This window comes from Puma concolor, chromosome C1 (genome assembly GCF_028749965.1).
Source record: "Puma concolor isolate L17-30 chromosome C1, mPumCon1.1.hap2, whole genome shotgun sequence".
NCBI lineage: Eukaryota > Metazoa > Chordata > Mammalia > Carnivora > Felidae > Puma > Puma concolor.
Genome location: NC_141674.1, coordinates 140,695,053 through 140,721,396, shown reverse-complemented (window position 1 = coordinate 140,721,396; position 26,344 = coordinate 140,695,053). Strand labels below are relative to the sequence as shown.

Below are 26,344 nucleotides of genomic sequence, written 5' to 3'. Positions count from 1 at the left end.
GAGCGGCGGGACACCATGGAAGGGGCACAGGCATGGGGCTGGCACAAGATAGAAAGTGATTTTAGAATAGTCCGCTGGGAAGCAACACGGTGGCTGGCCAGGAGAAGATGGGGTGGGACTGTCCGTAGATGGATGTAGCCACAACTCTTAATTAGGATTAAGGATGGTGAAAATGAAGGCAGAGATGAGCAGAAGCAGAGAAGCATCTGGCAGGTCAAATGGACAGGCCATGGTGACAGACTGGAGGCAGGAAGTAGAAAAGAGAGAGGATTCTGACTCGGGAAGCAGGGTGGACTGAGGAAAAAAGGGAAAAGGAGCAAATATTGTGTGGGGGCAGTCTTCTAGATATTTCTCTTTCTCTTTCTTTCTTTCTTTCTTTCTTTCTTTCTTTCTTTCTGCTCACCCCGCAATTATTCCATTGTTTTCAGTAGATCTAGAAGTGCTGTAATTGAGCAAAACTAAACATCATGAGTTCAGCCAACTAGAGAGTATCTGATGTGGGTCGAGAGCTCAACACCTGCAAAGTAGTCAATTATTTACCTTGGGCTCGGAGTTTGGCCAGCTCTTCACTAAGTGAGTCTTGGGACTCTTCCAGCTGCCTCCTCTTCTGTTCCATGTTCTGCATGTAATCCGTCAGGGATTTGATCTTGGCTTCATGCTTTAAATAATAAGCAAATAGATATAAAGGAGGCATGAGTGACCATAACTGCCATCCTGACTTTCCTGGGACTGTCTGATGGGAAAATGCAACAGAGGAGTTCTTGGGTCCCTTTTTGGAGTACCAACACCCAAAGGATGCATATTTGCCCTCTGCTTGGGATTTGGGATCACAGACTAACATAGTCCTCTGTTTCTTCCTTGTGCTTCTCTGCCCCTTTCCTTACAGACCCTTCTGATGGCCATCCCCCTCCTCACCATCCACTTAAGCGAGATGCCAACATCCAAGCTGGTTTGTCTCCTTGTAGAAAACAGAGTGTGCTAGAGAGAAAGGACTGGGAAAATGTGTAGGGAAGAGGGCTTCATTCTTTGAACCAACACCTGTGGATTCTGTCTTCGGAACTCAAACATTGTGTCTTTTCTTCTTCTGTCTCTCAAGCACACCAATTCCTGTGTCGGGGACCTTGCATTTTACATTTTCCTCTCCTGAGGAAGTGCTCCCGCCTACCCTCCCAGAATCCTTAACACTCAGGTCCCAACACTTTGTTACAGCATCCAACTTCTACATGACTTATCTATTTCTTTTTACTTGTTAGCTCCATGAGGGTATGGAGTAGATACCTAATAAATATTAGTGGGACCAATGAATGAATGGGAGCTCATTGACTGAATAAAGACAGTTGGCCCTTCTAAGCAGATGGAAATAGGTAGACACCCCTCCCTCAAGATGTACAGTGTTCACATTAAGGAAGGAAAACCCTGGAGAATGAGCTCTAATCTAATGAAATAACCTCTGGGAAATGGACTCAGGTGGAGCAGTCATGTTATAAGTGTAGCTTTTGGTGAAAAGGATGAGTGTCAACGAAGAAGATAATAGCATTTTAGCTGGAAATATTTTGTCAGATTCCTTAGATCGTGTCAGAAAATAAACAGCCAAGGTCTAACCTACCCCAGGAAATAATGATTGAATATTTGGCTTTGTGTAAATTGTAAGAGACTACAAAGCAGCATCCAAAAGAAAGCTGCATTGGTCGCTAATGTAGAAAGCACTAACGTAGGTATCCTGTAACACTGAAACATTCAAATATTCTTGACTCTGCTCTCATATGCCCAAAGTCAATGTCACTCTAAGACCTGGGCAACTGAGCCCTCAATCCTGAGCCCCATACTTTAGAGCACCCCATGTGGGCTGGCCTCTGGCTACACTCATTCCACTGAGCCAAGAGTCTGTAGGCTAAGGGGGTGTGCCATGTAGGACCCACGTCTCCTTCTAGACCACACTCTGGGTACTGGAAATGCAGAAACTCACTACTCCAGTGGCCCTAAAGCCCACTCCCAGGGCTGACACTGCAGCTTCTGTCATCAAGTTATACAGATTAGAGTTGACAGTGACACAGTTTCACCAGTTCACAGACAGTGCAGAAGGGACTTAGACATGGAAGCTGGTGTGTCAAGATGAAAAGAGGAGACAGCAGGGTGCAGACTGAGGGACCTCGATTTGCACTCTTGCCTTGGTCTTCAAATGTTAGGGGTGGGACCTTCCAAAATCACATGTTATCAGTGTAACAGGTGACCTGGATATCATGCCCTAACGTTTATTATTTTCTCAAGTTTTTTAAATCATAAAAATGTCAAATAAAGCAAATCCAGCAAGATTTCACCCATAAACCACTCTTAACTTATCGACTATTCCTGATCTTTAACTGTATGAATGCATATTGTATAAAGTTGCAAGGCATAAGCATAAATATAACTCTGCATTTTCATTTTCGGTTACCTTTATATAATTAAACTTTTCAAATGGCTGAATTTCATAAATACTTTGTAAGAGCTACATAGCATTCTCCCATGCAACTTTATGTTATCAGTCTATGAATAGGTATTTGGGTATTTTATTTTATTATAATGTAAGTAACATTGCACCTAACATCTTCCATACAGGCTTTTCATATTTTAATCAGGAAATGATAACATATAAAATAAAATTTTTGCATTTTCATTATCAGTGAAAATACCGTAAGTGAAATTCCTGCACCAGAGTACTTACATTTGTATGGTTTTTGATTCCCAAGGTGCTTTCCAAAAGGACTGACCCAATTACACTTTTCTCAGCAATGTACATAAATTTCACTATCACACACCAGCACTAAATAATCTTTTCAATACATTTTTGCTTATTACATCAGTTATAAAATGAAAACTTGATGCGTTAATTTGCGTCTCTTAGATTACTATGGCGGGACATGAGGCGGCTAGAGCTGGTTCTATGATTACATATTACTGTGTTTACAAGCATACCAGAATGAAGTATGCTTTTGTCTGCCTCTCAGTATTATTTGATGCTCCACTCCATGCTGGTATCAGATTCCTGCAAATGATTTCAGCTGTTTTAATGCCTGGTGTAAGGCAGTGAGCAGCTCTCCCTGTACCACTCAACAGAAGCCTCAAACCCCAAACACCCAGCTCAGATATCAGTGGCAGACCAGAAACTAGACTGCCGTCTTCTGAAACCAACTCCCTAAAATGAAAATGCCATTCCAGTGGGAAGAAGAACAGTGTTGCTCCCAGGGCAGAGGAAACGTGCCCCGGGGCTTGAAAATCCCTTCAAGCCTTTGCGTTCACACAAGCTTTGGTTTGAGTCCCAGATCTGCCTTGCACTGGCTATATGAGTTTGGGCAGAATATATTTAATCTTTCTGAGTCTCACTTTCCTTATCTGAAAAATAAGAATAATAATAATAAAACCTGCCCACCAGGATTTTTTTAAAGATCAAGTGAGATAATGCATGTAAAGTGCTCAGTGCAGTGTATGGAGCATTGTAAACACTCAATAGAATGTTACCTGCCACTATTATTAATAATAGCAGTAGTGGCAACAGTTTCTGTTTTCACATATTAAATTGGACCTGTGGTAGGGATTAAAAGATGAAGGAATGTTGCCTTAGGTGATAGGAGATTTAGATTCTATCCAATCTCATCCATTCATTACAGATTTCTACCTACCTACCTCTGTATCCATACATAGTTAGGGATATGTAGACACATCCTTTAAAAAGGGATTGAAGGGAATTCGTGCAATTCACACAACAAAATCTAGCCTTAAGAATAAGCCTGGGCTCTCGTTGCCTGCGGAGGCCACGGACAAGTCTTACATAAAGCAAAGTACACCGACTATCCCTATCGTGTACCCAATCGTGTACTGTCCCAGTAAGAGCACAGAGGAAGCAGATTTCAAGAGGTCAAGGGAGTGACATAAGGGGAAGAGGGGTGACCTACCTGGGAGATGAGCAGCTGGCAGGCTGCCAGCTCCCGCTCACTGGCATTCATCTTCCTGTTGGAGTCCATCTGGGCGCTCTCGAGCTGTTTGCTGCGGTTCACCAGGGATTTGACCTCCGACTTCATCTTGCTGATATACAGGCGGGCCATGGTGAATTCCTCCTCAATGACTCCGTTCACATCTGCCAACTGAGCACAGGAAGGAATATGCTCAACTATTGCCTACAATTTCCAGAGCTTCATGGGGCCCCTAAAATCTGCCCACGAATCCTCAAGATGTCTCTGGATTTCTGATTAAGGATCCCTAATTATAGGACCACAAGCTGAAAATGAGCACTAAAAATTACTTGTATGTTCACTGTGTGTGCATGTGTGTGTGTGTATCCCCCAGGTTTTCTGAAACCTCGGGGAAGACTGACTTAAAAACCTCTCTAAATATAATCCTTAATCAATGAATCCTTAATAAAAAAATTAGATTACATTTAATTTGTAAGATAAAAGACATGATATCAGAGGAAAAAGACATTGAATACTTAAAAAGAGCTAACTTTGATGAGGTATTCCATTCAATGTCTTATACCTTACATTTCTAGAATAACTACAAGCACCAGTGTTCCTAAAGGGGACTCTGAGTCCCTATAAGAACTCAAATAAAAATTTCAGTTATGTTCTCTATAGTCTGCTATTCAGACAGAGAAGTAGAATAATGTTGTGAATATGCTTCTATAAACAATTGTTGAAACAAAAAAGGATTTTCTTTATAGTCTTCAATTAAACAAAAAAAAATCTAGTAAGAATGTGTTGCTACCAAAAGAAGGTTTTCCTACATGACTTTTCACTTACTACCAATCAATATTTCCATCTCTGTGACTACACCCCCCCTTTTAACATATATTCATTTTTTGAGAGCGAGAGAGACAGAGCTTGAGTAGGGGAGGGGCAGAGAGAGAAGGAGACACAGAATCAGAAGCAGACTCCAGGCTCTGAGCTGTCAGCACAGAGCCTGATGCGGGGTTTGAACTCATGGACCACAAGACGATGACCTGAGCTGAAGTCGGACACTTAACCGACTGAGCCACCCAGGTGCCCCTCTGTGCCTGCCCCTTCTAAGGAAACAAGAATTTAGTTTGCAGTATTTAAAATTACCTGAGAATTTAACAGTCTGAATCCACCTTTAGAAAGATAGATTCTGACAGCCAGCATTCCTGAACGATCTCATATTTGGTGTCTGAGTTTCAGAGCTCAACTGGAAACAAAAACTGAAGCAAGGTACTTGGGATAGAAGCTCATTTGCAGAGAGGCAAAGATGCTCTTGAAGAGCAATGGACCAAATAAGCAAAGTAACTGTGTGCATATTTTGTTTAACCACCAGAGGGCATCCTAGCACCTCAAGAGAAAACAAGAGAGCTGTCCAGTACCCAGCCCACAAATAGAGGCTTCAATTGGTTCTAAAGACAATGATTCCAACTATGGTTTTAATGTTCCACACTACAACTGCCTACTTTTGTCAGTATTGCTGACAAAATACTGTAATACTGTACAGTATTGTAACCTGGGGTCAACCTTCCCCTAGGAATTCCACAACAGTATTTGTTAAATGACTCCAGTGTCAATCAACACAAAGCAGAATCTATGTTAACAGAACGAAAATCTAGAATCTTATCTACCATCTTATTTTAATGGAGTTTCTTGCTAAGCCAATTATAATTCCGACTGCCAATAATGATTTGCCTCCCAACACCATTCCTCATCACATTACTTTTTCAACCCAATAGCATGCATGGAGATAACGGATGAGAAACACCCCTAATCTTTCCATGCAGTTTTGTTGTGCCTTTGTGATTGGTCCAACGTGGAGCAGACATGAGAAGCTTGTTCTTGAGCCTCACCAGGTATGTCCTATATGTGGTCCAGCTTACCAGAAAGGTAAGCGAACATCTATCTCTTTCATGTGGAATTCACAACCTACACCAGCTCCTCATGGAAAAACACTGAACCAACAGGCATGGAATTTTGGGAAGGGAACAAGCACTTCCTCCTCTCCAGCTCTGTCTGTAGACGAGGACACTTTGTATACTCCATGCCCAGATGTGTGCGCTGGGGAAGAGTAAAAGAGCATATACAATAATAGGCTTCCTCCAATATGAAAGCTGGATGTTCTTCCGCCCAAACCAGAACCATAACTTCTGGAGCCCACTCTTGTCCTAGGAGGTCTAAAAGGTTTTTTATTTTTTTTATTTTTTTTATAAATTTTTTTTTTTCCAACGTTTATTTATTTTTGGGACAGAGAGAGACAGAGCATGAACGGGGGAGGGGCAGAGAGAGAGAGGGAGACACAGAATCGGAAACAGGCTCCAGGCTCCGAGCCATCAGCCCAGAGCCTGATGCGGGGCTCGAACTCCCGGACCGCGAGATCATGACCTGGCTGAAGTCGGACGCTTAACTGACTGCGCCACCCAGGCACCCCTAAAAGGTTTTAAGTCTGATGAAAACAAAGCAAAACAAAACAAAACAAAAAACAAACAATACTCCAAACAAATGGTTTTACTATCAGGTTGCCTTTTTGTTGTTTTTGCTTTGTTTGTTTTGTTTTGTTTTAACCACTTAAGAGTTCATATATTCAGTCATGTAAATGTAAAGTTTTCAGCAAGCCCAGTACACTGTTATTTCAAAAAGGAGAATCAAGAGGGGCGCCTGGGTGGCTCAGTCAGTTGAGCGTCCGACTTCGGCTCAGGTCATGATCTCATGGTCCGTGAGTTCCAGCCCCGCATCGGGCTCTGTGCTGATGGCTCAGAGCCTGGAGCCTGTTTCGGATTCTGTGTCTCCCTCTCTCTCTGACCCTTCCCCGTTCATGCTCTGTCTCTCTCTGTCTCAAAAATAAATAAACGTTAAAAAAAAAAAAATTAAAAAAAAAAAAAGAATCAAGAAGTGTTATTTATAACTCTCCCCTGGGTTTGACAATGACTCCAACAGTACACACTAAACTGCATGATCCAACAGAGATGACTAATCCAGAAGAAAAGACTGCCTTCACATGGGCATGATATGCTGCCTGCCCGCCTACTAGAAGTCTCCTCCATACCCACCACTCCAGGTCCCTAGAGCATGGAGTGACTACGCAAGGTGCCATCTCAAGGCCAAGTAAAAGGCAGGTGAGGTGACTGTTCACATTCTAACACCTAAGAGTCAGAATGGGACTAGGAGTCCTTTTTTGCTGCTTCTTCTTCTTTTTTTAATGCCCAGAAATGTCCATTTGCTTTGTTAGTGCAGTACACAGCTAAGGCTTGAAGCGGTTGCTTCCGAGAGCTTGAAGGACAGGAGGGGACTGGAGACATTAGACTTCCTGGGGGCCACCCTTCTGGCTGGGGGCTGGGACCCCGAAACCCTGGACCCTCCAGACCCAAGGCTGTGTTGAAGAGGCTGACGGGAGTGGCGCTGTTGGTGATGAGGGTTGATCAGGCCCAGGATCTGGAGCATTTATCCTGCTCTCTGCTCAGCCATAGCAGGGTCCCTGATGCTTAAAATTCTTCATCTCCACCTCCCCAGACCCAAAGTCAAAAGAAAAATTGGCAGTTAATCCAATCCCTTTCATTTAATCTGCCTCAACTTTCTATTTGGTGTGTGGTTAGACTTCTGGAAATCTTTGTTTTAAAGAAAGCCTGATAAACAAGACAAGAAGAGGAAGCTCACTAATAAACCCAGATAAAGTCAACTCTAGGCTCATGGCATCATTTGTTGGTCTCATTTTGCTGACTAAACAAAGTATTGCCTGAACTCTAAAAACGTTTGAAGACATGATTAAGCTGGATAAATGTGGGTTCTTCTATTTCCCTGCTGTCTGAGCCTGTTGTATTCTTGAAGTGAGGACATCTTTTCCCCTTATCCCAAGGTACGACCAGAAGGACCATGTTGGGGGCACCTGGGTGGCTCAGTCAGTTAAGCGTCCGACTTCAGCTCAGGCCATGATCTCTCAGTTGGTGAGTTCAAGCCCTGCATCAGGCTCTGTGCTAACAGCTTTAAGCCTGGAACCTGCTTCAGATTCTGTGACTTCTTCTCTCTCTGCCCCTTACCTCAATCATACTCTGTCTTTTTCTCTCTCAAAAATAAATAAATATTTTTTAAAAATTATTAAAAAAAAAAAAAAAAAAAGAAGGGACTGTGGGAACTGAATAGGGTTTCAGGAACAGAAAACAGGATCACTGACAAAGTTTTCCCTGATCTGATCATTGTTTTAGATAAAAGAATTACTTTAGTTGAATACTCATAACCAATACTCCAATTTTTAAATACATAGATTTAAAAAATATATGTATAACTCATGACATTTCTGAGCTGACCTTTAAGATAATGTGGGCTCATCTCGTTAGTTTACAAATCAGGAAAGTGAAGCCTCAAGAAGTGAAGTGAAATTGCCCAAAGTCCCCTAACCCCTCCCCTTTAGTTCTCATTGCCCTAATGATTAAATCATAACTGTAAGAAAAAACAAACTCCATAATGATTAAGAATATGATGCTCTCTGAGTGAGAGTTATCAATGAAAATAACTAGTTATCAATGAAACTAACTAAGGCATCCAATGTCTGGAATCCAAAAATATCCGGAAAACATCCAGTTGAGCATTTAAAAATAATCTCAATCATACTTCAGATTCCCAAAGGTAAGGACTCTTTTTTTAATGCCGAAGCACCCAGACACTTCTTGATTTCATTAGCATTTCTCATTAGCTCTATTTTAGAACTTAGCATAAAAATATCTTCCCTTATCGTTATCAGCAGCAGGCACCAACTTCTCATAAATCAATTCCACCTTCATATTGCAAGGGCCATTTAATCACCCAAATCTCAGAAGTTTATAGCTCAACACCAAAGCCAGCATGCTTCTAAAAATTAAATCCCCATATATAAAATCACCAAACTGGATCTTAATAGGGTTAATCTTGTAGTATTTGAGAATTCAGTGCTAAAATTAGATTCATTTGCAAAGATTCATGAGATATGCAGTTACAAGAGAGGTTCTATGAAAGAATGATTAGGTTTACAAAAGGTTGTATACGCTAAGCCTAGATCTGTTATGTCATCTAAGAAGGGATTTCTACGTTTCCCAGAAATGTCTATAAACAGAAGGAATCTGGGGAGCCTTTTCTAGTATTTAACAATCCCAACTCACACCCTGAGTGTGCCCATAAAGGCTGAGGTAGAATTCAGCCTTTTAAAGGGCTAACCTCAAAGAATTTGATTTTAGGGCCTTGTGAAGTAGACGTTAAACAATATAATGTTATTCCCTGGCTTGCCAAAATCCACCACAGCTATCAATGGCTATTCTGTACAAGGTGCTGTATTATTATCATAAAGCTACAGTAATCAAAACAGTGTGGTTTTAGCATAACGATTAGATCAAACAGTCCCACACACTTTTGGGGGTGATGGATATGCTCATTATCTTACTTGGTAATGGTTTCATGAGCGTATAATATGTCAAAACTCTTCAGACTATGCACTTTAAATATTTGCAGCTTAATTTATGTCAATTATACCTCCTTAATAAAGCCATTTTTTAAAATCTCGATCTCCTTATACTGCGGCAATTGTTAACCATTCTTGCCTGATAACATTGCACACACTCTTTTGTCCCTCTATTCCTGGCTCATGGAAAACTTCATACCACTCCCATTCTTCCCACCTCCCTTACTCCTTGCTGTCAGTAGCACCAATGTGCACAACTCCAGGGGATCTATCACGGTTCGTTGAAGCCAATTACTGCAATACTATTTCCCTTTGCTTTGCCAGCCTCCCTTGCAATTTGGGGTGACCATGTAACCCAATTCTGGCTAGTAAGGTATAAGGGGACATCTCTCAGGGACTTCTGGGATATAATTCCATCCTGGATGGAAACTGGCTGCCTTTTCAACCCATCCCGCCTTGGATGTGGTTGTGCGAAGATACGATGCTCGGTGCCATAGCAGCTATCTTGCTACCACGAGACAAAATTCTAAGAATGTAAAAAGGTAACAAGCTAACAAAAGCAGAAAGGAAACAAAGAAAAGATCTGAATCCTTGACATCATTGGGACACTGGACCAAAATTTGCTTCTGAAATTTTAATAAGGTTAGAATGACCTCGACAATCTTGTTAAAATGCAGATTCTAATTTCAGTAGGTCTGCAGTGGGCTTGAGAGTCTGTACAAACTCCAAGTTTCCAACAAACTCCCAGGCGATGCAGATCACAACCTGAATAGCAAATTCTAGACTTCTCATATTGTGAATAATTAAATGTGGATTTATTTCTTAAGCCACTGTTAGAATCCTATTACTTTCAGCTGAAAGCTTTCCTAATTCATACCAATTGGTTGGGGAATTTTCATTCTGCTGGGTTCTCACAGAAAAAGAGAAACACAATTCTGAGATTAGAAGTGTTGTTTAACCTATCCAATCCCAAACTTCTGTGACATTGGCATATAAGTTTGAGAAATAACACAATTGAAAGGTAATTTTTTTCTTCTTTTCCAAACCCAGTCATTCTTAGTCATTCATTCAGCCCTTGGTTCATTTGTTCAAATAGTAACAAGTAGGTGGCAGGTGCAAAACACTGTACTGAGCATTAGATACTGAGGATAATAAAACACAGACACCGCTTGCTTAGGATCACACGTTATAAGCACGGATTGGGGGGGGGGGTGGGCAAAAGGAAGGGCTGGCTTACAGTCTTCACATCATTGGTGCCGATAATTCCACCTATCTCCCCCAGATCCTTCAACAGCAAATTCAGGATCTCAGTAGCCCTCTTCTTCTGGTGGTTGCTAAGCTCTTGTAGCTGGCTCAGCTCTCTCTGTGTGGTTGTCAATGTAGTCTGAAAAACACATTTTAACAGCAAATTAAAAGAGCTGCCCATCAATTCATACCCACGGTACTACAAAGAATGACAACATAATGTAGAATGGAGTTCTTTCATCATTTCATGCGATCTCAACGTAAGTTGAACTGTAGTGGAACACTGCATTCTCTGAGAAAAAAAGGAGAATTTGTCATGGCCTGGTACGTTGCATCGACATATCATGTGACAATCTCTGGGGTGGTGAAATAAGTTATTAAAAAATAAAGCCCAAAGGGAGCCCTTAGGTTGACAGCATGTGATCACATCTTCCTACCCACAAGATGTTCCATTTTGGTCCTCATTTTCCAGGGTCCAAACATACCTGCAAACACCCCACCCCCATTTCCAAACCAACCTGCTCCCTAGGCCATTTCCAGATCCCCATCTGACTTCGCAGTAATAGATGGGTCTGGAAGGCCCAGAGAGACATTCATCAGTTTAGAAAACAACTTATGAAAAGTTTTCTAACCTTCACAGTGAAGCTGAATTGAACACTCTCATCTCTTTTTAAAATGAGTCAAGTCCTCGTCTCAACATATAGCAGTAGCTCCATTTTATTGCCAAACATTAACAACCCATCTCTTTCCCATCCCTCGTGTATGTTACCAGAAGGTAGATATTTACAACGAACTTAACGAACTCTCAACATCAGTAGAATAGTCATATTTTGGTGTCTTGGTATTAACTCAGCCAGCAAAGAAAATAATTTCCCTAAATTTCAGAGCTGTGGAGGTCAACGCAAAGACACTTATGAAATTCTTCCATATGCAGCTATTTTCCTAGAGCACTTTTTAATGATCTGACTGAAAATAGTACCCCATACCAGTCTAGTAATACTTTGGCTTGGCAGAAAATAAGGACCTTATTATGGAAAATGTTCCATCATTTTGAGAAGCAAATAATATGAAGGACTAATTAAAGAATCCTGTAGAAAAGAGTAAGCAGAGAAAATCTAAGTCTCCTCCTTTCCTAAGTGATTTCTGGTTTGTTTTCTGTTTCTTTTTTGGTTTTGCCACCACTTACTTCGTTTTGTTTTTAAAACCCACAGAAGCAATAGTTCACATCTTGGAAAGCCATTTAAAAGTCTTCCTTCATGCAGTTGAATATACGGAGTTAGGAGTCTTTTTCATCAGCTGTACAGTCAGCAGGTTAGAGCTTTCCTGCACCAACTGCTACCCCTTGCCTGGGAGGACTGGAAGTCTTCCATAAAGCAGGCTAGGCACAATCCTATGATAGCAGGCCATTGGGCCAAGGTGCCAAGGGCAGCCAGTTAGAGCCACTCGGTTTCCCACCACCCATTTTCCAAGTAGAAAAGGACAAAATGGAAACATCTTGCCACCAGCCACGTCACCAAGTGCTCCCTGTCCCTGCTGACACTAGCTCATTGTGCAGAACCTGTGGCATCTTTGACTGGGAGAATCTGAAATTTAGGAAATGTGCAGACTGAAGCACTGGTGTAAAATAGGATGACAAACACACCAGGACAATCAGTCCTAGGCTAGGACAAGAAAGCGTGTGGAAGGAATGAGTTTCCATCAGGAGGGTACAAACAAGAGTGAAACCCACACCTTCCTTCGGTCACCTACTCTCACTTGTTTATATAACATTTTGAGATTTATCTATTGGTATTGTAGCATATGCACAGGTCTGTGCTAAGTGCTTTATACAAATTGTCACTAATTCTCATGCACTGAAAGGTGTATGTTATTAACGGATAAGGGAACAAATACTCATGAAGTTTACTTGTGTTCATTAAGGCCTAATAGTTATAAAGTCGAAATTTTAACAAGGATTTTTGTGGCTCCAAAGTCTGCATGCTCTTGACTATTCACAAGGCATCCGCGCTAATGTTATAAATCCCCTGGATATGAAACAATATGCAGTTCGGGGATGTGTAGACAAACGTCACCTACATGAACTACCATTTCAATTATTGGAGGATTTCAGAGAATGTATCTAACACTGAAGAACCATTCTGCCAACTGCCTTCCTATATAGTGTCTGTCAACAGATCAACATAAGTACAGGAACAGCAACGGAAAAGTCCCACCCCCCCTAGACACAAATGTGCCAACCGTCTTCTGGGCCAGCTCATCTGTCAGCTGCTCATTGGCCCTGGTCTTGTCCTCTACTTCCTGGGACTTCTGGTCATAATTGACAGCCAGCTCTTCCAGAGCCTGGAGAACTTCTTTCACTTCATCTTTGGCTGCCTCGTTTTCAATCTGGAGACGTGTCAGTTCTTCCTGGATCTTCTCATAATCTCTTCTTGTGGAAGCCAAAAGCTGGGGAAATGAGATGGCATAGAACTGGTGAGTGTAATGTTCAAGTGTTTATGTTCTGGGCTCGCTCCAAAATAAAGTAACTTTAAAAACAGATATAGGATGCTCAGGATGCCTAGAAACCTTATTGTATATACAGATGCCAAAAAAAAAAATAAAAAAAAAAAAATAAGAAAATAGCATGAGGTTTCAAGTATCTGTTTCTTTTTCTTTCTAGTGTTTTTAGGTTGTTTTTTGTTTCTTTAACTTTATTTATTTATTTTTTTAAATTTTTTTTTTTTCTTCAACGTTTTTATTTATTTTTGGGACAGAGAGAGACAGAGCATGAACGGGGGAGGGGCAGAGAGAGAGGGAGACACAGAATCGGAAACAGGCTCCAGGCTCCAAGCCACCAGCCCAGAGCCCGACGCGGGGCTCGAACTCACGGACCGCGAGATCGTGACCTGGCTGAAGTCGGACGCTTAACCGACTGCGCCACCCAGGCGCCCCTTGTTTCTTTAACTTTAAAGCTAGGTAGGCTTCACTCAAAGAACTGATAACACATCAAAAATCACCCCACTCTGTGGCTGGCTGGCTATTCCAAATGGTGAACAAAGAATGAAGGGAATCATCTCTGAGGATGACAATAATACCACTTGGCTTTTTAACGTTACCATTATTTCACATTGTAACAGGTCCATTTCAGAGCCAACCAAAACAGTATAAAGCAATTGCCAATTTTTCTTAATACTGATCATGAGTGTATAGAAGGATATATCCCAAACATTCACATTAGTTAAAAGTGAATGAGTAGGCTTGTGGATATTTTCATTATCTTCGTGCTTACTGTGTTTTCTGATTTTCCTATCAGAACAGATATTGCCGTGGCTGTATAGAAAAACAATACTGAGTTTTAAATGTAACAACAAGGAAGTTTATCATAGGCAATTGTACCAAGTTGGAGATGCAAAGGAATCAAAAGGGAGGAAGAAGGCAGGAGACACTGAGCAGATGAAAAACTCAACTACAGGCAAGAGGAAACTCAATTCAGGAGCCTGGGTGGCTCGGTTGGTTGAGCGTCCAACTTTGGCTCAGGTCATGATCTCATAGTTCATGGGTTCAAGCCCTGAAGCCCTGAGCCTGCTTCAGATTCTGTGTCTCCCTCTCTCTGCCCCTCCCCTACTCGTGCTCTATCTCTATCAAAAATGAATAAATGTTAAAAATTCTTTTAAAAATTAAAAAAAAAAATTTTAATTACGAAAAAAAAAAAAGAGGAAAATCAATTAAATATGGTTGGTCTGACTGCAAAGGCATAGATGATCTCCCTGCCAAGGGAAGTGTTTGGACAGGTGGCATAATCATTGTCCTGAAGTGATGAAGGGAAGCAAAGAGGAAGAGAAAGGAATGGTTATAGAGAGAAATAGGTCTATGGGAAGGCTGGGACTACGGACATGAGCTCAAGCCACCTGCTGGAACTGTATCATGTAATCCAATCCGTAGCACTTTTGCAACAAAGCAGAAAGTACCCTAAAGCACAAAAGAGAAAAAATACTTAGGTGGTCCTCAGCAAGAGAAACTAATCATCTATGTTTGACAGACTGGCTATCTATCCTTTGTTTGGGTTCCTGTTTGTTAAATACTTGGCAAAACACAACGTAATAAGGACATTCACTGGAGAACTCAACACCATCCAGGGAAAGACTGAAACCAATTTGCCTCCTTTTTACTATCTCAAACACATACTAATTGAGCCCTTTCCTCTTTGCCTTCTCCTCCCCTCTATCTCTACTTTTGTTTTTTGGTTTTTTACCTCCTACAAGGTAGCACAAGAACACAGTATATATCAAAGACCTGAGCCGGCTGATTTGCAAAGCTGAAAAGAACTAAAACAGCAAGAAATGGGAGTGCTAGGCGCTGGGTATGAGGAGTTAGAATCGTCCTTGTCCAATCACAGAACTCCTTTATCTCTGCTCTTCAAAGACTAAGTGTAGCAACCAGCTATGCACTCTCAAAACCTCAGAGGTCTACAAAGTCAGACATTCATTTTCTAAACTCAGCTTTTAACAGGCATTCAAAGGAAATCTACCAAGAAATGTCCACATGATTCAATGATTTTTGAAAAAATTCTGTGCAAATTAAATTTCTGGAACAAATGTCAACAACAAAGAGTAATAAGAGAACTTCATAAAAAAAAAAATTTATTGCATTCTTTACCTCGTCCTGATCCAACATCTGTTGCTTTAGCTTTTCAGCCAGCTGGCTCTGCTGGTTAATTTCATCATCCTGAAACGAAACATCATGTTTAATGTTTTGGGGTTAGTTATGTCATTTTTGATATCCTGGCTTCCCGACGACAGTCAGATAGCAGGACGCCAGCTGTAGGCTTGCTAATAAGATGAAGGGAATGGTGTGATTCTTCCCCCATAGATGAGAGATTGACTCTGAGGTCCTGATTTGGTTAAAGTATCTCCTTTCTCCGCCTTTCTCAGCAGATGAAACATCTGGGTACTCTGGGATATATAATATCCTACACATTCAACTCAATTCCTGCTCATCCAGAAATCAGAGATCCAGGGTTTGGGAATCAGAAAGGACTTTGAAGCTATCCCTCCCAATTCAAAGATGCTAAGAAAAAATAAGGGAGTGAATTTCTAACCATCTGCACTGTAATATATTCACGTTCCAAATCTCGTCAAACACATCAATGACCAGGAATGCTGCCACGTGATCGGTAGGAGAGACCAGTATTTCCACTTCAAATCTCTTACTTACAGACACTGGAAAAACATTCACTAGAGAATTAATCTTCAGCATGAGCAGATCTCCCCCTTGATTAGAAGTTAATTTTCTTACCACTTGAAAAAAACAAAAACACTGAAGGAAGTGGGGGATGCAGAAAGTTAAGGCTTACTTTCCCGCCTGTCACTGAAGTGGGAAATGATCTGCCCACGGACAAATCTGCTTCCCTCACTCTCATTTTCTGCCACTAGGTGCTGCTGCCACAAAAGCCAGAGCTGTCCGCCTCTCACTGCCCAGCGCAAACGTCTCTGCCTCTCCCAGACACCAGCCAGCCAGTGTGGGCAGAGCAGCGGGCAGACAACATTTAACAGCAGGAAGCTCAGTCTTCACTACAAAGATTTTCATGAGTTCAGATGCAAATGTGAAGCCTAGCCTGTGAAGAGCAACTTGGCTTCCCAAGTGCGCCTCCCGTAAACACAGGAGGAAATCCTATTGGATAACACTTCCAGGGTCTAAACCCCAAGCAGAGTCAGATTCGGTATTATGGGGTCGCTCTTTGTGCCAGGTGTGGCCCAGGCGTTCTCACAGCAGCCCATGAAAACCTGCACTGAGCCTTCCGCCTTTTCCGGGGGTCAGGTGAGAGGGGTGAACTCAAGGGCCTGGCGCGCAGGACCTCAGTTTTCCACAGGATATTCTCTAGACTGTTTGGTCCTGTCTATGCTTCCATTTAAATCAGATTGACTCAGCATCACGACGAATGCTTTCCACAGAGCAAGAAAATTCCAAAATCAGTATTACAGGATCTGTATCTCGTCTTCCTTTGTGTAGAACATCTTTTGGTCTTATTTCCCTGTTTGGGGAGACCCCGTTTCTACTGAACTTTTTACATCAATGTTTCTTTAATGGTTCAACAAAATACTCATGACTCTCCTCCCCAAATTCGGTTTCTGGCAGGAGAATTAGGGAAATTACACCAGAGTGAAACTGCCAGAAAATGGTACTTGCACAACTAGGAGACTATTCTGTAGGGCATATTTTCTCTTCTACTTTATAAACTTAAGAGTGTCAGTTACCAGGAACAACTTTGTGTTTATGTTCCTTGGCACATAAATATTAAACAACTTAACATAAAAGACTCCAGAAGTTTAACATCAGGGAGCTGCCATCCCTTCCCCTGGGACACATAAGCAATGGCTACAAGCGATATAAATCACAAGAGAAGCAGAACGGTGGAGCCAGCCCTTTGTTCTCACACTGTGTTCATTTCAAAGCCTGAAGACGCAGCCTTCCTCCCCGACAGGTGACAAGCCAGGTGCAGTGATTTCTGAGGTACAGTAAGAAACTCAGGGCCACTAGGCCGTCTGGGAAGGATGTGAAGAACAGGATTACATTATAAGGACATGAATCACTTGTACCAGAGATATTTCCAAAACTACACTTAACGCTTTGTTAAGGCAACTTCTCCAAGGAATTGATCTTTAAATTTTTTTTTTTTTCAAAACTTTCAGAATACAATGTGCCATGCAGTCCACAGCTACACATTCAAGTGCACTTCTTAGAACGTGCTCAGTCTGATGCTGACTATTAAAAGCTAGTCCATACGCAACAGATTTCAAAGCACTTTTCAGAAAATATTCTTGTTCCTGGATTTTCTTACATGTGAAATGGTGACTTGTCAGCCCATCACTGGCCACCTTTAATTATAAAAATGTTTTTGTTGCAATGGTACTCAGTGAAATGAGGTTCAACTTCTATTTCTACTTGCACTGAACTCCTCTCTCACATTTCCACTAGAGCATGAGGATGGCAGGAGACGAGGAATAAAGGAGACAGTGCCAACACCAACTTGCTCATCTTCTAAGTCTGCTCATAACTCATCTCTGCACCCCCCACCTCTGATACCACATAAGGTGGGATTCTCCCTCAAGCAAACAGAACCCAGAAGAGAAAGAAACTATTTATTGAGCAACTGTGACACACTAGAAACTTTTAATTCCCACTGCAACTTTTTTGGGGTGTTAACAGATATGAGCCCGTGTTGAAGATGAGAAAGAAAACTTCAGCTGGGTAGGCTGTTCATCGGCCCAAGTCTCAGCATTATTAAGACACAGATCTGACTCAAAAGTGTATGCTTTTCCATCACACAGCACTGCCTTGGACAGTACCTGTCCTTAGACCCTTGGAGAGACAGCACAGAGGGGTAGAGGGGGCAGCTGGGAGAAGACCATGTAGCCTTTCTCCCACCACATTCTAAACCCTAAATGATTAGGGTTGACAAGTCCCTCGTTTAAAGGGCTAAGACCGAACGGGATGACCACAGGACTCGGAGCCAGAAGATACACAGCCTCATTCCTGCTCTGCAGGTAATGTGAACTTGGGGGGAGTCACATAACCACCATGGGCTAGCTTCTCATCTGGATCCAGATGCTTTCAGCTCTACCACTCAATAATCTACGAAGATGCCATGTTCCAACTTATGCGTTCTCCAAAGTATCAAACCACCTATCTCATCAGAAGCATGAAATACCTTCTAGAACTTTTAAGAGGAGGACAAATAACAATGATGGCTGATAAAGACATAATGAGGCAGACCACGGGTAGTCACTAAGGTCAAACCACCAGCTTTGGTGCCCTCTAGGGCTAGGGAGCTCAGTGCTCTCTCCGATCTCAGCAACCCCCTATGAGGGACCACAAATGCTAACCTCAAAATGTGTGTGTTTGAGGGTCTTCAAAGCATACGCCATCGGAAAATAATACAACAGGAAGTGTTCTGGGCTGGTCATCAGGGGGCAGAAACTCCAGGGTCAGCTCTGCCAGCTACCAACCAAAAAGCCCCAAGGCATGGCATTTTCCTCACTCGGACCCAGTCCTCCTCACTACATTTCAGGAGCTGCATTTAAGACTCTAAAGTCTCTCTCAGATCAATGAAATTTGCTCATGCTACCAAGGTGAATGATCCCCATTCCAACCATGACAGGAGTCTATTCATAGAGAACAGAGTAGAGAATCAGGTCATCATCCCTCATTCAAAATTCTCTGGGGATTACTAAAATGAACCCATCAATTCTAAAATGAAAAAAAAAATCACAGTATGTTAAAACAATAGCATTTCTCTGGAGAAATCAAGAAATTGCATACATTGTTAACTTACTATTGATCTCCTTTTTCTCTGACTTTGAGGTTTTGCATAATAATATCTGGTTAGAAATGGAAGGATAACAGTGTGTCAAGCACCTAAAGGGCAATTAGCCCAGCTCTCTTGGGTGTGAATGTCTCATTAAATAGGTTACCAAAAAGGTACGGTCCCCCCAGTTTAACTCTGTCGTCACAATGCGAATTCCCAGGGTCACAGATAAGCAGAACTAGCTTCACATTCTGCTTGTAAAGGTGATACAGATACAGACGGAGCCTCACTCAGAATAGACAGGCTGGTAAGATTAATGGCAATGTTAACATAACAAAGCTGTTTCAGACAAACCAGAGGTGTCCCCAAATACTCTGAGCTGCACCACAACAGAAAAGATTAAATTGGACTAAAAATACCAGCAACCTTGATGAAATGAACTGAAAGGATTTAGAATATTCCAAGGGCAATATGCCAAGATCACGTGAAACATCAATTTAATTTCCTATCCCTCTGGGATCCCTAACCTGACCTTCACTGGGGATTAATGGTGCATAGCATTCTCCAAGGCCTCTTCTCCTCTGTTCCATCTTGTGCATTTACATGACTACTTGAGTCCCAGAGTGTACCATAAAATTGGACACCCCTAACCAGCATGTTCAAACCACTTCGTTCAAGAGTATGCCCCTGAAAACAGATTTACCAGTAAAGGAAACCTGCCACACACCGCGACCATTGGTTCCTCACACATTTCGCTAGAGGAGCCACCACCCTGCCCCTATAGCTGGCACTACTGTTGGAGTTTCAAGAGGTGAGGCAGAGGCCCAGAGAAGAATAGAAGGGACAATGAAACAAAGATCATGCACTCTTATACCACCCCCACTCTCCTGCAGTGATTAGCTCCGGTATAATGTCCAGAAGTGAAGACTCTGTCTATCTAGACTAACTCTCTAGTCTTCCAATCAAACTTCCATAAAAGCTTCCATTCCACATGAACTAGGTTCTCTGAGTCTGCCCAATCAAGAGCTAGGGTAGATACTAGGAAGACAGGCATAAACATCAGTCCGGAGCCCTAAATCAGCGCCCCCACAGGGCTTGAAGCTGCTTCTGGCTAATCAGTCTAGAACCCGCCACCTCTCATCTTTGTACCAGAGTGAGGACCATAATCTTCGGCTACAGACCTTATCATCCAGTTGTCTGTAGAGACTGGAGATCTCCTCGTCGTACTTCTCTTTCTCCTCTGCAGAGATGCCAGCAACAACAGGAGCAATATTGTCTATGATGGGGGTGTTATCGCAGGGCTCCAAGGTCTTCTGGTCTTTAGCACTGATCTGTTCATCCTCAGGCACAGCTTCTCCTGCAAAGCACAACGAGAGGAGTTGGGGATTGAAGAAATTCAGCATGCAACCCTACAGGAAGAATTCCAAAAATAGTCACTCCTGTGAAAAGACGTGGAGGACACAATAAAGAGCTGTTGTAGAGAGTCATAGCTTGTGTTCTTTCTATTCGACAGGAAAGGTTGTAGTTAATTGGCCAAACTAGTCTAAGGAAGAGGAGGACTATATAATACTCCCTCTTGTGATGCATCACTTAAGTACACTGGCTCCATCAACTACACAAGCTCCTAACTAATCCAGCTTGCAATGACATCCACAACTTTTTGCATACACTTTCCTTTTGTTGGGGAATATTCTGGGGCTTTACTAGACTCATATTCTATGGAGTGGTTGATTCACAGGGAAACAGACCTCTGAGGTATCCTAATTACCAATTAATTAGGTTACCGTTTCATTAAGAGAAACAGCCAAGTCAAGGAACAAATTCACCACTATTGACAAGAACACTGCAGGGCCATAATCCTCTGAATCTGAGAGTCCCTGAATCTGAAGGAGAAAACCAGGGTAGCCCTGGACCCAGGAGCTCTGACTGACATAGCATAAACACGCATCCTACTACCATCCTCTCCCCTAGGAGGTCAGAATTAATTGGCTCATCTGGAGAGTTCAAATAGAATAATTTCTTATGATGTCAAGTAGACCCAAGAAAAAAAGAAGCAGCCAATCCAGAATATCGTGCAGAGACCCTGCCTACCACTTCTAAGTTTGCAAAGTAGCACACAGCCCTTCTCGATCTACAGAATGGCCTTTTGTTGAGGCCTTTGGAGGCAGCATTACCAAATCTGACAACTCAAATTGAGGGAAAAAGTGAAGTTCTCCAGCTGGTCAGTGGCCACCCCATTGAGAAAATCACCTTGCAAAGACAGGCTGCAGAAAAAGGATTCTATGAAAACCATGTGGCCCAACTGAGTCTCTCAAACATCTTTTTGGAAAGCAAAGCAAAACCAAACATACTTTTCCATCACAGTGTTTACCATCAACTTCACACTCAGTTTGCTACAATCACTGAGTGTCTGCAGTGTTCCAAGCCTCACCCAGTTCTCAGCCCATAAAATGCATTTGGTGGAAAGTCCCCAGGAAAACTGCCCTAAGACAGAAATTATTTCTCCCAAAAAATTTAAAAATAAATAAATAAATAAATAAATAAATAAATAATAAAAGACAGAACTGGATCCCCTAATCGATGGCTTCATGAACAGTATGCATCATGTGTCAAGAAAGCCACCTGAACACTGCACACATTTACCTCAACATAAACAAAACACTTTGTGATGGCTTAGCTTTGCTGCTTCAGGCTCCATTATCTCCCTTGATAATTACAAAATGGTAGGAAGACTTTCCTGTCAAAAAAAATTAACTCCAATGATTTCACCAGTCCCATTTGAAGCAAAACCTGGAATAAACAATTCCTTTGCTGAATAGAAACTGAGCCAACCCTTTTTCCTTCTAAAGCTCAACTAGACTGTACTGTACCTGTGCCTTTTTCTAAAATTATTGACCTGAAACAAAACCAGAATATCAGAGTAGCCTTTGAACTGAACCTGAACCAAATCAATATTTCATTCAGTTCCAATTCCTGGTTTAAAACATCCATCAACGACCTCAGTGCGCAGACTGGACCTCATCCAATTAAAGGATCTATATTCTCTACAGCCTGCTAAATCCACAGGCTGTCAAAGCAGTACCATATTCTAGTTCCTAAGGACTTTTTTGTTTTGTTTTACTTAAATATATCTTTGTCTAACCATAGATTATATACACAAAAACTCTAAAGCCCTCCTTCATCCCTACCTCCCAATTCTATTCCTTCTCCAGAGAAATTTACCACCAACACTTTGGTAAATCCTTCTCCTATTTGGGTTATGACCGTATCTCAAATTTTTCAGCTCTACCTTCTGAACTTTGTCAACAGGGCATTCCAGTATGGCATAAGTTTAATCTTCCAGCTTAAGCATGATGAAGGTGAATTTCTTAACTGTACTAGACCGGAAATCAGCCAGAATATGATCCTATTATCCTACGCCAACTTGCCCCAAGACAGACGCAAGATACAAACACATCTGGAAGAGACATAGTCCCTGTGTTCTTTGGTTCTACATGGCCGAGAGCTAGTGCCACTATGAGGCTGGGGTGTGCTAAGGAGCCGCCCAGGGCATGTTTTGATCCATCTGAGTGGGTAGGAGCCAGGGATGAACCCCTATAACCTAGCGGCAAGTGACCCTAAAGCAATCACAGCATCACTAAGTACCAGAGGGGTCCAAGAATAGAGCAGTTCAGCAAACAACCAACGCTGCTACGAGGCACCCTGAAAGTAATCAACAAACCTCATTAACATCTCCAGTGCTGTGCTGGGACGCTGAGCCACACTGCACCTTTTAACTGATCTAATTAATCACCAGCCCATCTCCTGCTTAACCTCTTCATCTGCTTTTTGTAAAGGAGAAAAAATAATAATAATGCCTTTGACATGGCATTGTTCTAAAGATTTAATTAAAATAGTATATGTGAAAAAACGCTGAAGGTATTATGGTTTAAAGTCCATCTCTTATCTCCTCCTCTCCCTAATGAGTTGTCAACTCTCCAGGCTTTGCAGATAAATTATTTTTACTTATTCTGAGATTACTGTTCTTGAGGTCTTCACAATACCTTTGTGGCTGTAGCTCAGTTCCAAAAATAAAACACAATGTAGCTACAAAAGTCCCTTTCAGGTTTATTTTTATTATTACTAAAACAATATTTGAAACCTATAGCAGACTTTCTGGTTTGTCTTGAACAATTCTCTGAATCAAAGCATCAACATATCCCCCACAAAGCTACATCTAAACAAGGCGCTCTTCCCAGTTTATATTCCAAAGGTCAGGCAGTCAGGATTATTTTTTGCAGCAGCCGTTCAGGCCGAGAAGAACAAAGCAGCAACACGCAGGAACAAAAGCAGCAGGCATCTGTGGGAGAGCACAGCTCCTGCCTGGAGAGGAACCAAGAGCTGGTTTTCCCAAACACTGCTACCCTTCAAAGGACCGAGAAAATGACTTCCAGAAGTGTCCCTGGTAACTACACTGTCCAGCTCACAAACACGTCTGGGGGTTGTAAATTCCCAACACTACGCGAGACCTGACACTAGGCAATCTGTCTCCATGGCAATCTCACCACGTTAATCGAGAATATTCCCTGCACTGCAGTGGACTGAGTCTCTGGAGAAGCCCCCACGAGGTGATTACGGAACAACTGATTGTAACAAGGCAGACAGCTGCAAACAAACCCTGGAGGAAAAAAAAATGTCCTGAAATCTGGTGGTGGGAGACCGGAAAAGGACCACCAAATGAAGATGAGCATCTATTTTTATTTTTATTCCCTTTTTCGGATTAAAAGCAAATTTCTCATAGTTCATCCCCTGCGGCTTTGTACCTGCTGTCTATAGGGAAAGAGCTTATAATATTGTAAAGCATCGGACTTTTTACAACGAAAACTCCCCCCACTTCCATTAGAATCCTTTCCCTTCTTTAAATAAGCATTCTGGCATTTCCTATTGTCAGATGTAATTACCTGTAAGGACTAAAAAGATTTGTGTGTACACAGGAGCATTCGCTTAGAGCACACCTACAAGGTTTGCAGAGCATTTTAATTATAAAATGAAACCCCCCGAGGGCATAAATCGCATTCCTACAAAAAAGCAAAAATCCATCAATTGCAATAAACAAGAATGACAGACTGATCAAAAATACTCGTTAGGGCTATTAGTTAAAAATTCTAAAACAGGCTTTTTAGTGTTTTGTTTTTTTCAAAAAAAAAAAAAAAGAAGAAAACCATTAGACTGCCAGTAATTCATTAAAATTTCACACATGAAATAGCAACGAGCTAGTTATCCTTTTCATAAATTGAGTCCCTAAAGCCTCTGGAGAACATAGAAAGGTAATTGCATTCTCTCTGCAACTCCAGGGGCAGAGATTTGCTGGTCACTCACAGCTTCCGTCAGAAACCACAGCAGATCTGGCAAAGGAGGTGCTCTCTTTTAGTACCAATTAAAGAGGCCCAGTGGCAGACCTAATGGTAGGTAATTTCTATATCAAAGAAACTAAAAGGAAATCTTTAAGTTGCCAGATGGGTAAGAGCAGCTGGCTACAAGATGTCATTATATAAATGTGTGGTTTAAAAAAAAAAAAAAAAAAAGTCATTCCTTTATGGGATTATTTTGCACACAAATAGCATCTCTCACCCTAGTTCCTAAAAATATTGTAAGCAGCTTAAGACATTCTCTAATCCCTTCTAGAGTAATTTTATAATAAACTGGTCACACAGGACTCTAGAATCTCTTTACATTCCTGACCTCTTGACTAGCCCACACCATTCTCTTAGCGGGCAGTATTTCTACTCGTGTTTGGCCGTGCTCTCAAAAGAAGGAAGAGAGCCTAACAGATGGGATCTCTCAAATGAAACGCTAACCTTTGCTACGGTCAGGAGTCCAGGGCGGGGGTTGGGGGGGGGGTGGACAGTATCTTCGACATCTCTACTGCTAAAAGAGCAAACTGTATCCCAGCTACGGAGGCCACGCAGTCCCACAAAGCCCCAGATCAGACTCCACGTTACAGATTTAGCCAGTTAGGAAACCAAGCCTGCTGGCCTGGCAGGTTTTAAATTTGGAAAACAAATCTGTTCTAGAGATTGCTGATTTTTCCACGCCTTCCCAGGCTGTGATGAAATAATTTCTTTGCATGACTTCAGCAGATGGGGTAAATCTACATCCATTCTGTTACTTAATATTATATTTAATCATTTAAGAGACACGGCAGAGGTGTCCTACTCTCTGTCGGGTCATTTCCCTGCACCCTCGACACCTGGATTTTCAGGGCCTCCTTTTCTGGCTTAAGCCCTTGTAAAATGTGACCGGTTTTTAAAGGGCAAGATTGAAAGAAGTATCAGAAAAGAAGGCATGTGTAAAGACTGACCCCGCAGCAATGGGGGGATCTGTGCGTGGAACTGTGCGCCCATCCCCCTTCCGAGGGTCACAGCCCTGGGCTTTCAGCCCTCTCTTCCCATCCTCCCCATTAAGAATCTTCTGGATAGACTGGAAGATGGCTGCAGGGTGAACTGGGAGCCATAATTCACTCTGAATCCAACTCTCTAAGTCTATCCCCTTTAAAGGGTTGTTCAAGTCTTTTCCATGCATATGATGAACACACAACAGAACTGGAAAAAAACAATCCTGCTTCTGGCAACTGCCCACTCCATCTATCTGTCCTTAAGCAAGTAGGCTGAACAAAATTCCTGAGGCTGAAGCTGCCAGCAGAACTTCCAGATTCAAAGGACTGTCAGTCGATTTCAGCCCACAAGATGTCACTAGCAGATCGTAGCGGACAGGTGTTTTCCAGTCACTGAACGCCCATTCTCATTTCAGAACCGCAACTTCCTTGTGAAGAATTACATCTTCCAGTGCAGGCAGGTTTGCTCAGAAGACACAGGCCTGAGAAGCAGAGGGCCCTGGCCTTCCTCAACCAAAGCACACCACCCCCCACAGTATCCCCCTTCTCTCTCCCAGGGCGTCTGGGTCTCAACCATATAATTCGAGGAAGGGGGAAAATACTCAAGAGGGGAGTCATGCCAGGTGTGACCCCTTAAGAGCTCTGTTGCCTGAGTCTCTGGAGTAGCCCCAGCTTTGCCGGGTGAGCCTGGTTCCTCGGCTGTTCTTTGGTTCTGGGAGTCACCCACAGACTTCTAATGCTTTCCTGTTTTGTTTAAGCTAAGCAGGGTCATTCCTGTCCCTTGCAACCCAAAGAGCCTGGCACTGTGAGGAATGGAGTGGCTCTCCTTATGCCTTCTTTGTAAAAACAGGGCATGGCCTCCCCTTTGGCCAGCACCCGCATGCCCTGAGCCACCTGGCCTTAATGCCAATGGCAGAAATTAATTAAGGCTGGGTGTAGTTACACACATTAGGAATCCCAGGCCATCTTCTGAGAATCAACGTTCTACTCTGTCCAGAGGAGGAAACTGCTAGGCTCTCATTCTAAAGTAGCCCATTAAGCTACAAGGA

At 42.2% G+C, this 26,344-nt stretch overlaps 1 protein-coding gene across 1 annotated transcript in view; it reads right to left on the bottom strand.

The window, feature by feature from the left end:
• KIF5C (kinesin family member 5C) overlaps positions 1-26,344 on the bottom strand; it is a 164,003-nt gene that overhangs the window by 41,849 nt on the left and 95,810 nt on the right. The window contains exons 12-17 of the mRNA XM_025912817.2: positions 20,104-20,279; positions 15,274-15,342; positions 12,877-13,083; positions 10,631-10,777; positions 3,933-4,121; positions 541-658 (exon numbers count right to left, since the gene is read on the bottom strand). Of these exons, the coding sequence (XP_025768602.1) occupies positions 541-658; positions 3,933-4,121; positions 10,631-10,777; positions 12,877-13,083; positions 15,274-15,342; positions 20,104-20,279 (906 nt within the window). The remainder of the gene's footprint in view (positions 1-540; positions 659-3,932; positions 4,122-10,630; positions 10,778-12,876; positions 13,084-15,273; positions 15,343-20,103; positions 20,280-26,344) is intronic.